This window comes from Eupeodes corollae, chromosome 1 (genome assembly GCF_945859685.1).
Source record: "Eupeodes corollae chromosome 1, idEupCoro1.1, whole genome shotgun sequence".
Lineage (NCBI taxonomy): Eukaryota > Metazoa > Arthropoda > Insecta > Diptera > Syrphidae > Eupeodes > Eupeodes corollae.
This window is the reverse complement of record NC_079147.1, coordinates 164,183,009-164,198,522: the sequence shown is the minus strand read 5'-3', so window position 1 is coordinate 164,198,522 and position 15,514 is coordinate 164,183,009. Positions and strand designations below refer to the sequence as shown.

General features: G+C 36.9%; 3 protein-coding genes across 3 annotated transcripts in view; 2 read left to right on the top strand and 1 right to left on the bottom strand.

Annotated features, from left to right (window-relative positions):
* LOC129953126 (chromatin-remodeling ATPase INO80) overlaps positions 1-15,514 on the bottom strand; it is a 151,823-nt gene that overhangs the window by 100,377 nt on the left and 35,932 nt on the right. The window lies entirely within an intron of this gene.
* Positions 646-2,837, top strand: LOC129953142 (putative serine protease K12H4.7). The gene is made up of 7 exons (XM_056065995.1): positions 646-875; positions 939-1,120; positions 1,180-1,415; positions 1,749-1,980; positions 2,046-2,215; positions 2,292-2,582; positions 2,650-2,837. The coding sequence occupies exons 1-7, from the start codon at positions 669-671 to the stop codon at positions 2,757-2,759; spliced, it is 1,428 nt and encodes a 475-aa protein (XP_055921970.1). The 5' UTR covers positions 646-668; the 3' UTR covers positions 2,760-2,837.
* On the top strand, positions 12,032-14,106 carry LOC129953158 (putative serine protease K12H4.7). Its single transcript, XM_056065998.1, has 7 exons — positions 12,032-12,290; positions 12,351-12,532; positions 12,603-12,838; positions 13,026-13,257; positions 13,317-13,483; positions 13,591-13,881; positions 13,944-14,106. Exons 1-7 carry the CDS (start codon positions 12,084-12,086, stop codon positions 14,048-14,050), a joined length of 1,422 nt encoding a protein of 473 aa, XP_055921973.1. The 5' UTR covers positions 12,032-12,083; the 3' UTR covers positions 14,051-14,106.

Sequence of the window (15,514 nt, the reverse complement as noted above, 5' to 3'; positions counted from 1 at the left end):
CCACTGCAATATGTACCGGACGTTGACCAAAGTTGGGTATCACTGGCATATTTTCGGAGACCAACATGAAAGGAAAACTGTGATGCATTTTGTCTGTCAATGTCCTGCCCTTACCAGTTCTAGAATTTTGAGCTTCGAAATGCATTGCTCAAAGAACTTTCCGAAAATGAAAATCAAAGCTCTTGGATCGCTAGTTTTATTAATATAACTCCGTGACTGTCATCTCTTCAAAGCTTAAGAGTCAGCAGCCATTTGACTTTAAAAATCGACACATAAATGCGCTTAAAATTCGAATCAAGTATCTAGACGACAGTGAAACAAACTTTCAAAGCTTATAATTGCAACCCATTAATCAGTTCTCACATTCTAGTTGTTTTTTAAGCTAGTTTTTTTTGTTTTAAATTTAAACCAAAGCCATAACATTTCTTAAAAGTCGTCTATAGGTGTTAAATGGTGGATTCCCTACCTCTATCATATATTCAACCACTTAAATGAAAATAATTACCACCGGAACATATGATAACCCCCATTTAAGTTCAAGATTAAATATTTAAATTAACTCTGCTTATCAGTGAACATTAGACAACGGAACCTTCATTAGCAACACGAATAAAAGTCAGTTGAATTTCACAGAAACTATCATTCCCTCGAACAACAACTGCAGCAAAATGACGATCAGAATAACAACAATTGTGGCGATTTTAGTTGTTACAACTTCGAGTTGTTATAGTTCGTCAATGTACGAAAGGACATTTAATCTTCTGCATCAGGAGCCTCCACCACCTCCGTCAACGAGCCGTTTTGACGTCGCTACACGTTGGATCGAACAGAAATTGGATCAATTCAATGAAAGTGACGCAAGGACTTGGAAAATGGTTTGACGAATAGAAAATTTATTTATTACACATTAATAACTAAGATACATCTTATCCTTTTAGAGATATATGGCAAATGAACAATACTTCGAAGAAGGTGGACCAGTATTTATTTTTGTTGGAGGGGAATGGGCGATTTCGAGGGGATATTTGACAGGAGGGCATATGCATGATATGGCAAAGGAACATAAGGGATATTTATTTTACACTGAACACAGATACTACGGACAAAGCAGACCGACCAGGTATTTAATTTTGTATCATCTATTTTTAAAAGTTTGTTAATAATTTGTTAATACGAAAGTGACCTTCAAACGGAAAACCTTCAATATCTAAATGTAAAACAAGCTTTAGCTGATTTGGCACATTTTATTCGAACTGTCAAATCAACAACGCCGGGAATGGAAAATTCAAAAGTTATTTTGACAGGTGGTTCTTATTCAGCAACAATGGTCACATGGTTTAAGCGATTGTATCCTGATTTGATTGTTGGGGCTTGGGCATCGAGTGCACCTCTTTTCGCAAAGCCTGATTTTGTTGGTAAGTTTTAAATTGAGTTTTGGAATTTTTCAAATTCCACATTTTCTGTTTAAATTGGTGTTGGGAAAACTTGTTTTAAGCTTAAATAAGGGATATGGGGTTTTAGTTGGATACAAAAGTGGTTCAGCATCGAATCAAAAATCCAACATCACGATGAGTCGCTCATAGAAATTAGTTGATTGAGGTTCTACGGTGATAAAAGTTTCGAGGAATTAGTTGAGAAAACAATTTAATCTTTCAACTTAAATTTAAAAACGAAATTAAGACAGCATTTTGACGAAACAGTATCATACATTTTGAAATACAATATTTTGAACCACTCCCGTTTTTTAGAATATAAGGAAGTTACTGGACAATCAATTAAACTAGTCGGAGGTGAAGATTGCTACAATCGAATTAAAAATGGTATCGATTTAATTGAACAAATGATAACTGACAATCGAGCTGCAGAAATGAAAAGTCTCCTTAAAATATGCGATACTTTCGATGAAAACAATGAATTAGACGTTTGGACGTTCTTTAGTCAAATTTCGGATGTATTTGCTGGAGTGGTTCAAACCCATAGGTAAGAAAAAAGGTGCAGTTCATGTATTTGGTTGTACATTTATTCTTATTTCAAAAATAAACTAGTAAAGGGAACATTGAAGGAACTTGTAAGAAAATAATGGAAGGCAAAGATGATTTAACAGGAATGTCCAATTATATAGCTTCTTTCAGTGGATCTTCAAACTGCTCAGATGTTTCATATGAAGATATGATTTTGGATCTCAAAAAAACTGATAACAATCCTAATAAGATGTGTAAGTTCAAAATACAAAGCTCTCATGACGTCACTAGTGGTCAATCTATCTTTTTGTTTGCTTTTTTACTCTTCAGTTCGACAATGGTTCTATCAAACATGCAACGAATATGGTTGGTATCAGACATCCGGTTCAACAGCTCAACCTTTTGGAAAGAAGTTTCCCTTAGATTTATATGTTAAAGCCTGTCATGATGTCTATGGCGATCAATTTAATAACAAAACGATGCATGAAAATGCCGATAAAACCAACGAATATTTTGGTGGTCTAAATCCTGAAGTGGAAAATGTTTATATTAGCCATGGTGAATTGGATCCATGGCATGCTATGGGAATCACTGATAAGGATAAGGCTACGATGATACCACGTAAGAAAGATTCATAATTTTACCCCGAATTTTCTGGTTTAAAAAAAAAAAATATTCTTAATTTTAGTACATGCTCATTGCCAAGATTTTGGCTCAATCAAATCATCCGACACGGAGGAAATGAAAGCGTCAAAAGAAAAAATTGCACAACTTGTACGTGATTGGTTAAGTACTTAAGCTTCATGCTTATGAACTTAAGTTATTATACATGAATACAATAAAAAAATAAAAATATTGTTCATTATATTAATATAATTATATTTGTTTTATAAATAGGAAGTTTGTAATGGGTCCGATTTGTCATATTGAAAATTTTGACATTTCTCGACGTTTTAAGGTCCCTACAGTTCCAGTAAGGTTGAACTACTTAGTGAACACCTTATAGGGCTTCTTGGACTTATTTGGAGCCCAGGCCTGTAAGGAGCGGTTTTATCCGGCTCCCCATCCTTGGAGTTATACTTAGGATCTGGCCCTCCAGGTTGGGGGTTGTGCGTCGGGGTGACTTCCTGGCCACGTAAAAGCTTTCATAGTTGCGAAGCACCAACAAGCCTCGGATTCGGACGGATTTACTGTGTAGCGCCACCTTAAGCAAGTAAGTAAGTAAGGTAGATAAAGTCCTTTACTACCTCAAAGTTATAGCTGTCCATGGTGACGTTTTGTCCAAGACGTCGTCGTTCAGTGTCCTTTTTTGATGACAGCATATACTTTGTCTTGCCTTCATTGACCACTAAACCCATCTTCTTCGGTTCCGTCGCAATGCTCAAAAACGCTCCACTGACATCACGCTTTGATCTTCCAATTATGTCAATATCATCTGAGTATCCGAGTAATTGGATGGACCTTTGGAAGATTGTGCCTCTAGTGTTGACGGTTGAGTTTTGCACAATTCCTTCAAGAACTATGTTGAAGAAGTCGCATGACAGTGCATCGCCTTGTCTAAAACCTTTTTTCAAATGCATCAGTGAGATCTTTTCCGACCTTGATAGAGCAGCGTGCATTCTTCATCGTCATTCTGCACAAACGGATAAGTTTGACAGGGATTCCAAAACTAGACATTGCTCGGTAGAGCTCTTCCCTATAGATGCTGTCATACGCGGCTTTAAGATCGATAAGAGATGGTGGGTATCGATTTTTCCAAGACCCAGGAGCTTCAAATCGGCTTTAAACTACTTTTATCTTTTAAGAAATATTGTTTTTAACATTCAATAAAATTTTGAGAAAAATCCAATTGACAGTTTTTTACAAAAAATTAAACCCTAAACAAACAAATTAGTAAAAGTTGGTAAAAATTAATTTTCGACTCAAATATCTTTTCAAAACTTTGAGATATTGGGTTTTAAGTATATTGTTGTCAGCACTCAGTAAAATTTTGAGGAAAATCTAAATGACAAATCTAAAAAATAAAAACCTAACAAAAAAAAATACTAAAACTTGGTAAAAATTTACTTACGACTCCAATAGCTTTTAAAAATTAAAAATATTGTCTTTAAACTCTACAAAATTTTCAAACTAAACTATTTATTTATATGAAAAATATTGTTGGTAATTTTAAAATTTGTAAAAATAATTTAACTAACAACTTTTTTAACCCAATACGAAAACCTACAAACTTTTAAGCAAGACAAATCGAGAGACGGGATGGGAAGTTATCAGTGTGGGTCGCATTCCAGCCTCTTTTTAACTTTTTTAACAACAAGTGCACACTCAAAGAAATATTACTAACACTAGTAAAAGGAGAGAGAGTTTGAAATGAGTTTTAAGTTCCCGAATATTGCAATGACTGGGAAAGACAGAGTGTGGTAAGGCATTCCACATTCGCGTAGTACGGTTAAAGAACGAATTTCTGTATTTGACAGTACGACGGAAGTTGGGATCGAGGGTATACTGATGAGCATTCCTAGAATGTTGAGCATTACGGTTGAATTGTAAGGGAGAAATGCAGCTGGCTATTTCTCTAGAGCATGAACTGTTAATATAACGGTAAAAAATGGTTAGAGAAGAAACCTAATTACTTATGAGTTCTTGGTTGCTCAGTGGAAATTTTTTCGGTGTTCTCATTTTCATTTTTTGTATATATTGTGCGCGCATTAAAGGGGTTATTTATGAATACCCTTATAATGATTGAACAAAGTGCGAGCAGTTAGGAAAGGATAAGAAAGGAGAAACCGGTGCACATTGGTTTTGAATATCTGCACATTGTGTGGGAAATATTGAGCCTCGTAAAGCGTTCCACATTCGTGTAGTGCGGCTAAAGAAAGAATCTCTGAACTTAACAGTACGTCCGAAATTGGGCTCAAGGTTAAGCTGATGGGCATTCCTAGCAGTACGGGTATTACGGTTGAATTGCTTAAGGGGAGGAATGTACTGGCTATTTCAATAGAGCATTGTTTATAAAAATAACGATAAATCAATGACAGGCATCAGACCTTGCGGCGGTGTTCAAATGTCTCGGTAAGAGAACGATCTCCAATCATTTTTAGAGCTCTTTTTTTAATTCTATTCACAAGACTCAAGTACTTTATTGCAGCACCAGCACAAATATGAGAGTTGTACTCAAGTATTGGACGAATAAAAGCTATGTAAATTATAGCCAGATCAGAAGGGGTAAAAAACTTCTTGCATCGTCGGAGAAAACCTAAACACTTAGTAGTATTTTGACGATATCAGATATGTGATCACTCCACAACAAGTGGTTTGTGATGCACATACCTAGGACGGTTTTTGATTCCCGATTGAACAATGCTGTCAAGATCAAAATTTAATGAGCTTATCATACGCTGCCGTTGATAGTCCACATCCGAAGTACAAGGATGAGAATCTAAAAACGAATATGAAAAGCTGAGGGCACTGTCGTCAGCGAAACAATTTAGTGGGTTAGAAGTTTTAGACAAAAGATCATTTATAACAATGAAGAAGAACGTCGGAGACAAACAAACAAATGATTGACCTAAACATTTAAGCGCTTTCAATATAACAACACCTCCTTCACAGGTGCGATGAAGCTTTTAACACCTTTTTATTTCCACCAATCGTGAAAATAAAAGGTTGACCCAAATAGTTTTACCAGTTGAAAAAAACTACATAGTACCATTCTTTTTCTAGCGGGTTTTTTTAATAAATAAATAAATTGGGTGGCGCAACAGTCCGTTTGAAAACTAGGGCCTAGTGACTGACAACTCTCAACCATTCCTGTGTGCGAGTACTGTTGTCAGGGATGGAAGGGACCTACAGTTTTAAGCCGAATCCGAACTGCAAATTTGAGAAAGCACTTTTCATGACAAGAATTACTCTTGGAGAATTTGTCAATGCCTCGCAAGAGGCAGTACCCGTGAAAAAAAACTTTAGGTGGCATAGGCAGGGATCGAACCCAAGACCTCTAGCATGACAGTCGAACGCACTAACATGCCACAGCCGGTTTTTCCGAAGAAGGTCATAAAAAGTACCTGTTTCTTTATGTCACATGGATAGGAACAAGATCTAAATTTTCCTATAAGCGTATTTTAAATAAAATAAAAGGCTACTCTGATTGTTAGGGAGCTTAGTACGAGTGTTAATTTGATAGAATCAAGAAGACTCTACCCATAGAAGAAGTAAGGAGAAAATAGACCAAATATGAGCTTGCCGGCAAAGCCAACAAAATTAGAAGAAGTTTAAATTTAGTATACAACTACTTCAAGGACCCTGCGAGGTATGACAAAATCACAAAGGAAGACCCAAGAAGGTCACATCATTTCAGGAAAGGTGGGCGATAGTGAGAGCTGCGTCAGGCTTTTAATTATAGTTAAATTAATCCAACAAGATAATGCATCAATTCATACCGCACGGACAGCTAAAGACTGGATTCGGAATCAAAATGTGAACTTATTACCATGGCCCATATATTCTCCTGAACTGAACATCCTGGGAAACGTAAGGGGGTAGCTTTCAAGAAAAGTCTACGAAGAAGCACGGCAATTCCAAAAGACCGAAGAGATTATTGAAGCCATAAAACGGTCATGGACCCAAATTCGCTGAATTATCTGACAGCACTCTATGAATCCACAGGTTACTTGACGTAATTCAGAATTCAGGAAATAAAACCAGTATTTACCTAAACCATAAATTTTTAGTATTTTATTTTCTTTAAACGATTTTAAATGTAAATCAAGATGTTGTCCCTATCCATGTAACACGAAATGTACTTCGATTTTATTTCTATAGGGGTTTTCAATAAGGGCGGGTAGATGTTGTGTATAGATGTCATGGAGTTTGCTGTGTGGCACGTAGCCCCGTTTTGCTGGAACCATATATCGTCTAGGTCCTTTTGGATCAATTTGAGCCATAAGAAAAAGTTCGTACCAATTACGCCGCCAGCCACGCCAGCCCAAAATATACACCAAACGGTAACTTTATGGCCTTTTTGTGAATTGGTGTCTTCCCATATACGGCAATTCTGCTTTTTAACACAGCCATTCATCCAAAAATGCGCCTCGACACTAAAGATGATTTGTCGGTCAAAATTGGGGTCCTGTTTCAAATGATTTGAAGCCCAGTCAGCAAAGAAACGACGTTGTCTATGGTCATGAATTTTGAGCTCTTGGTCAGTTGGATCTTGTACTTATGTAGGCTTAGCCCCGACGCAAAATTAGCCAAGTTAAAGTCTGCAAAAGACCGAGTTCTTGTGAACGGCGAGGAATAGACTGCTTCGGGTACTGCTGTACGCTTTCACAGACCCCAGCGATGTTCTCGGCCGATCTTGCGTTCCTTAAACGTACGGTTGTTTACTGGTTGTTAACTGAACTCGTCGTTTCAAATTTGGCCACCGAACGTTAAATGGGCGTAATGCGCGCAACGTTTGCGTTAACGAACACTCATTTTAAAAATAAAGTTTTATCATTTGAACCTGCTGTTCAATCGTGTAACTTGCCATGATGATTTGGAATAAACAACTAAATAATAAAAAAAAGATTTGACAGATGTCACCAAAGCAAAATGGCCGCAACGGGGGGCGCCAAATCTATCCGCGCCAATTAAAAAACCTTTAACAATACCGATATTTGAGGAAATTTTCTACGTTACAGCTAAAAAGTTGACGCAGGTTAAAAACAAATCGAGCAGTCAGTGGCATAAAATGGTACCTTTAACTTTTGGAGACCTCGTATCGCATGAAAAAGAGAGTGTGCGCCGGGACTACATCAACGCATTGGCGCAAAAAGCAGAAGATGCTGCAAACAGGTGAAACAGCAGACCGTTTACAGAATAACTAAAGAGCTGACCGGTGCACATAGCTCAAAGTAACACACCAGGTGAAAGAAGTAGACGGTACTGTGATAAGTTCGGTGGATGAACAAGTCAGAAGGTGGAAAGAACACTTTTCCCCGGTTTTAAACCGAGTGTTTGCAAACAACGTGCAACCGACAAGTTCTGAAGCGCCTGAAGAAACTAATCCCCGAATCCGCACCGCACTTCCCAGAAAAGATGAAATCGTTGCCGCAATTAAAGCACTTAAGAACAACAAAGCGGTAGAAATTGACGGAATTTCAGCAGAGCTTTTAAGTTTTAAAGAAGCCTGGACCACAGAAAGCTTCCCCATGAGTGGAAGAAGGGAATTACCTTCAAGCTCACAAAAAAAGGCGATCTTAAAAAGTGCGAAAACTGGAGAGGAATTTACGTTTTACCAGCCGTTGCCAAAATAGTAGAAAAGTTCAGAGAACACCTTGAGGCCACACTCGATCATATCAACACAGTGCGGGTCATTATTGAACAAGTGTCAAGTTCTGCACTATGGTAGGTTGTCAGATGATTTTGAAATCCGAAGCGGAGTCAGACAGTATTGTTTTTGTTGGTGATAAGCGATGTACTGCGCTCAGCTCTGTCAGGTAGCGGAGGGATCCAATGGACTTTGACATCCTATTTAAAGCACTTGGATTACGCGGGAGATGTTTGCTTACTCTCTCATAGGATCATGGATCTCCATCAAATGACAATAAGTGAGGAGAGAGAAGCAGAAATTGTGGGGCTGGAAATTAATTCCGAGAAAAACAAAAATGGAAAAAGTGGAAAGCTTTCAATACCTTGGAAGCATCGTTTCTATAGAAGGCGGAACCAAACAAGACGTCATCTGCCGCATCGGCAAAGCAAAAGAGGAGTTCGGTATGCAGTCAAAAATTTGGAGGAAAAACTCTATCAGCTTAAGAACAAAGCTACGACTGTTTTGCACAAATGTCGAATCTGTGCTTCCTTTTTGGTTGCAGCACTTGGAAGGTTACTTCAGCCTTAACAAGAAAGCTGCAAACCTTCGTGAATAGTTATCTTCGTAACATCCCAAGGATTTTCTGGTCAATATGTCAAATGAGGTCCTTCATAGAAGGACAGGTCAGGAATCTATAGAATCTATAATACGGAGACGTAAGTGTCAATGGATTGGACATATGCTTCGAAAAGGTAATGACTGCATTGCAGGCCAAGCAATGCAGTGGAATGCGCTCACACAAGAAGGAAGAAGAGCTGGACGACCCAGAAGCACATGGCGCCGGACAGTCGAGGCGGAATCAACGTCACAAGGCAAGAGTTGGAGAGAGCTGAAACGCATCTTCGAGAACGGTACACGATGGCGCGTAGGCGTAGTAGAGGCCCTATGCCCCTTAAGGGGTTCCCAACGGACTTAACAGGTCTGAGGACCTAATTAAGTAAGTTTAACTTGTAAGCCGAAAGAGATTCAAGGTCTGCAAAGAGATTGAACGCAAATGTATTTATAGGTAGAACGAGTGACTTAACAAATGTTGATTTAGTATGAGTGGGTGGAATTGAACTAATAACAGATAGTCCTCTGAGTGAAGCATAAATCTTTGACACAACAGTTCCAACGTGGGCTGGGCATCCCAAGTTAGTCTATTGTTAAAGATCGATCCTAAGTTTTGACTTGTGTAACATAATCAATTATAGAATTATTTGATGTAACTGAAGGGAATTTTTAAGGTTTGAGATTTTATTGGATATTGAAAGAGCTTTGGTTTTTTTCAGGATTAAATATAAGATCGTTGCTGGTCGACCAATCATATTTAGACTGTAGATCAATGTTCATTGAAGCTATATGCAAATGGCTTTAGACTAAAAAAAAAAAGCTTAAACTATGTTCCACGATTAAACACCGGATTTGTGTCATACCAAATTGCACCCTTGTTACATTCAATCATATACCAAATCTTATCTTTGGGAACGATTTAACAAAGTCTAATCGAGTTGACAGTCATATTAACTGATAAGTTTCACTGTCAATTATTCTCATTAATAAACCTTACTACAGCTTTAATCACTTAAATACAATAAACATTAAACAAGTTATAAAACTTAAATCGATAACACCTTTATCGTCAGGGATTATAATAAACTAACTAATGCTTGATGTGCATGGTTAATGTTAAGAACAAGAAGTTTTCATTGTTCATTCAATCTGTCGGAGTCGGTCGTTTAACTATAAGGATGAAATTAACAATATCGTTGGTGGTTTTTGGGATTATCTGCCTCACTGCTAAAGGTGCAAGTTCAAACATATTCGAAAAAACCTTCAGAACCTTACATCAAGAACCTCCGCCGCCATTGAGTAAAAGCCGGGCAAGTGCCACCATCAAATGGATAGATCAAAAGTTAGATAATTTTGATTCAAAAGAAACTAGGACTTGGCGAATGGTTTGAACACTTACACAGCTTTTAAATCAGGCTTTAGTAGAACAAATTTCTTTTCAATAGCGATACATGTCGAACGATGAATTCTTTGTGCCAGGTGGACCGATATTTATATTTGTTGGCGGGGAATGGGCTATTTCAAGTGGTTACCTAACAGGAGGACACATGTATGACATGGCCAAGGAACACAATGGAGCCATGTTTTACACAGAACATAGATACTACGGACAAAGCAAACCGACTGAGTTCGATATATTTTATATTTCGACAATTACGAAAATACTTAAGTTTGCATATTTTATATTTTTTTAACAGTAATCTAAGCGTTGAGAATCTTAAATACTTGGATGTAAAACAAGCTTTAGCCGACTTGGCTAACTTTATAACAACCACAAAGCAGACGGTTGAAGGAATGGAAAATTCTAAAGTCATTTTGACTGGTGGATCATATTCAGCTACAATGGTGACATGGTTCAAGCGCTTGTACCCCAATTTAATAGTTGGATCTTGGTCTTCGAGTGCTCCACTTTTTGCTAAAGTAGACTTCGTTGGTAAGATTTAAAACTAAAACTGAAACCACTTAAGTTACTAAAATTTCAAGGCATTTTAAAAATAAAGTTTTATCATTTGAACCTGCTGTTCAATCGTGTAACTTGCCATGATGATTTGGAATAAACAACTAAATAATAAAAAAAAGATTTGACAGATGTCACCAAAGCAAAATGGCCGCAACGGGGGGCGCCAAATCTATCCGCGCCAATTAAAAAACCTTTAACAATACCGATATGCTTCGAAAAGGTAATGACTGCATTGCAGGCCAAGCAATGCAGTGGAATGCGCTCACACAAGAAGGAAGAAGAGCTGGACGACCCAGAAGCACATGGCGCCGGACAGTCGAGGCGGAATCAACGTCACAAGGCAAGAGTTGGAGAGAGCTGAAACGCATCTTCGAGAACGGTACACGATGGCGCGTAGGCGTAGTAGAGGCCCTATGCCCCTTAAGGGGTTCCCAACGGACTTAACAGGTCTGAGGACCTAATTAAGTAAGTTTAACTTGTAAGCCGAAAGAGATTCAAGGTCTGCAAAGAGATTGAACGCAAATGTATTTATAGGTAGAACGAGTGACTTAACAAATGTTGATTTAGTATGAGTGGGTGGAATTGAACTAATAACAGATAGTCCTCTGAGTGAAGCATAAATCTTTGACACAACAGTTCCAACGTGGGCTGGGCATCCCAAGTTAGTCTATTGTTAAAGATCGATCCTAAGTTTTGACTTGTGTAACATAATCAATTATAGAATTATTTGATGTAACTGAAGGGAATTTTTAAGGTTTGAGATTTTATTGGATATTGAAAGAGCTTTGGTTTTTTTCAGGATTAAATATAAGATCGTTGCTGGTCGACCAATCATATTTAGACTGTAGATCAATGTTCATTGAAGCTATATGCAAATGGCTTTAGACTAAAAAAAAAAAGCTTAAACTATGTTCCACGATTAAACACCGGATTTGTGTCATACCAAATTGCACCCTTGTTACATTCAATCATATACCAAATCTTATCTTTGGGAACGATTTAACAAAGTCTAATCGAGTTGACAGTCATATTAACTGATAAGTTTCACTGTCAATTATTCTCATTAATAAACCTTACTACAGCTTTAATCACTTAAATACAATAAACATTAAACAAGTTATAAAACTTAAATCGATAACACCTTTATCGTCAGGGATTATAATAAACTAACTAATGCTTGATGTGCATGGTTAATGTTAAGAACAAGAAGTTTTCATTGTTCATTCAATCTGTCGGAGTCGGTCGTTTAACTATAAGGATGAAATTAACAATATCGTTGGTGGTTTTTGGGATTATCTGCCTCACTGCTAAAGGTGCAAGTTCAAACATATTCGAAAAAACCTTCAGAACCTTACATCAAGAACCTCCGCCGCCATTGAGTAAAAGCCGGGCAAGTGCCACCATCAAATGGATAGATCAAAAGTTAGATAATTTTGATTCAAAAGAAACTAGGACTTGGCGAATGGTTTGAACACTTACACAGCTTTTAAATCAGGCTTTAGTAGAACAAATTTCTTTTCAATAGCGATACATGTCGAACGATGAATTCTTTGTGCCAGGTGGACCGATATTTATATTTGTTGGCGGGGAATGGGCTATTTCAAGTGGTTACCTAACAGGAGGACACATGTATGACATGGCCAAGGAACACAATGGAGCCATGTTTTACACAGAACATAGATACTACGGACAAAGCAAACCGACTGAGTTCGATATATTTTATATTTCGACAATTACGAAAATACTTAAGTTTGCATATTTTATATTTTTTTAACAGTAATCTAAGCGTTGAGAATCTTAAATACTTGGATGTAAAACAAGCTTTAGCCGACTTGGCTAACTTTATAACAACCACAAAGCAGACGGTTGAAGGAATGGAAAATTCTAAAGTCATTTTGACTGGTGGATCATATTCAGCTACAATGGTGACATGGTTCAAGCGCTTGTACCCCAATTTAATAGTTGGATCTTGGTCTTCGAGTGCTCCACTTTTTGCTAAAGTAGACTTCGTTGGTAAGATTTAAAACTAAAACTGAAACCACTTAAGTTACTAAAATTTCAAGGCATAGACTTCTTCGACATTTTTAACAAAGGTTTTTGAACCTGATTGTGAAAATGAATTTCAACTCACCTGTCATGTGGCAATATTTTTAGGCATCTGAAATAGCTGCCTAAATTAATGCTCCTAAAATTCTTTCAGAATATAAGGAAGTTACTGGTAGATCAATTAAACTACTCGGAGGAGATGCGTGCTACAACAGAATCAAAAACGGAATAGCTGAACTGGAGAATATGATTGTGAGCAAACGGAGTGCTGAAGTAAAAGCAATGCTTAAAATCTGCAACAATTTTGACGAAACAAAAGAATTGGATGTCTGGACATTATTTAGTGAAATTTCTGACATATTTGCTGGTGTTGTCCAAACTCATAGGTAATTTATTAATAAGTTGTAATCCAAAGTATTTAGTTTGTTTCTTTTGTTCTTTATAGCAAAAATGATATTCAAAATACCTGTAAGAGCATTATGGAGGGTGAAGACGATGTAACAGGTGTTGCGAAATTTATTTTGAGAAACTTTGGCAACTCAGGCTGTTCGGATGTTTCATATAAGGCTTTGTTGACATCTCTGTCGGAATCAACTTATACAAGTGGAATGAGTAAGTTAAGATAAAGTCATTTGAAACTTGATTGGTTTTACTTTTGACTGTCTTGAAATAGTGCAAAATGAAATATTGTTAATTTCTGTTACCAATAATTATTACAGTGCGGCAATGGTATTACCAAACATGCAATGAATACGGCTGGTATCAAACATCGGGCTCATCAGCTCAACCATTTGGAAGCAAGTTTCCTGAAGACTTGTATATAGCGACATGCAACGATGTGTACGGCACTCAATTTACAAATGAGACCATTTACAAGAACGTTGATAACACAAATAAATACTTCGGTGGCTTGAATCCAAATGTAGAAAATGTTTACATTACTCATGGTCAGTTGGATCCATGGAGTGCAATGGGAATCACGGATTCCGACAAGGCTACCGTTATACCATGTAAGTTTTATAATTCAAGCCTTGACATTTTAATGAGATCATATATTTTGATTTGTTCATAGTATATGCTCATTGTAAGGATTTCGGATCTATCAGCTCATCGGATACAAGTGAAATGCAAGCATCTAAGCTAAAAATTGCCCAATTAGTACGTGAATGGTTGGCATGAAGTTCAAACTTTTGAGAAATATGTATATAAAATTCTATTTTTTAAATACATTTGTTTTTTATATTTGATTTAGTGGTAGCTAATGGTATAATATTTATAACTCTGGAATTTAGATAAGGACATTTTTCACGATCACTATCATCGTCTATAATATACGATGATTTATAAATGACTTATTGTTTATTTAATACCATACAAACAATTAAAATCGATAAGCTTCTAGCTATGGTAAAAAATGTATTTAAAGCGGATTTGACAAGCTACAATTATTATTCAATTTATGATATCGTGAGTTTTGTACGACAAAAAATGTTTAATGTTTTGATTTGTATCTTAATCAACACAAGTAGGTCATTTAAGTGTTAAATTTAAGCAGGCACTTGTGTGATTTTATCTTTTTGATATTAAACTTGGAGATTTGTCAAAGTTTATTAAAATCATGACGTTTTTTTTTTGAAGTGGGAGGTGTGAGATTTTGATAACTTACAAAAAATTTTGATTAGACCGTTAGAAAAGGTTGAATTTCATAACAATCTGGAATAAGATGTTTTGCTTTTATTAATTTATTCAGAGCTCTCGAAACATCAGTAATTATTTGAATCAAAATCAGATTATTCAAATAATAATTCGGGAATATTTATTTTAGTATTTTTATATTCAATCTTTTCAATCGAGCCAAAGCTGCAAGACTAGCCTCTCATTGGGACTCCTACAAAGAATCCCTAAGAATCTACAAGAAGGCACTAATGAAATCCAAGCGATCTTCTTGGCGATCGTTCTGTGGCATGATAGAAGAAACTTCTGAAGTCTCTAGATTACGGAAAATTCTTCTAACTAATCCAGCTATGCCAAGCTGCTTGAAAAATACAGACGGCTCCTGGACAAATTCAAGTAATGAATCGCTGAACTTACTATTGGACACTCACTTTCCTGGTAGTTCTCTTACCGAAACTTGCAACAGTTTTACACGTTCAAGTTCAAATACAACATATCCACAAGGTCTGATCACAAAGGATAAGCTACAATGGGCTCTCAACAGCTTCAAACCATTTAAAGCTGCAGGACCAGATGGAATAATACCAGCCGAATTACAAAAAGCTTCTGATATAATTGCACCAATCCTTGAGGCAATTTTTACCAGCTGTATTTACCTGGTCCATGTTCCCTCGGCATGGAGAGAAGTTAAAGTTGTTTTTATACCTAAAGCAGGTAAATGCTCCCAAGTCGATCCTAAAGATCTACGACCTATAAGTCTATCATCATTCCTTCTTAAGACCATGGAAAGATTGATTGATATCCATTTAAGGGCACGTATCGATACAAGACTTCTGTCTTCGTCTCAACATGCCTATTGTAAAGGTAAATTGGTGGAAACAGCGTCACACACTTTAGTACGCACCATCGAATATTCCCTCCATCATAAAGAGTTCACTATGGTTGCTTTCCTTGACATCGAAGGTGCCT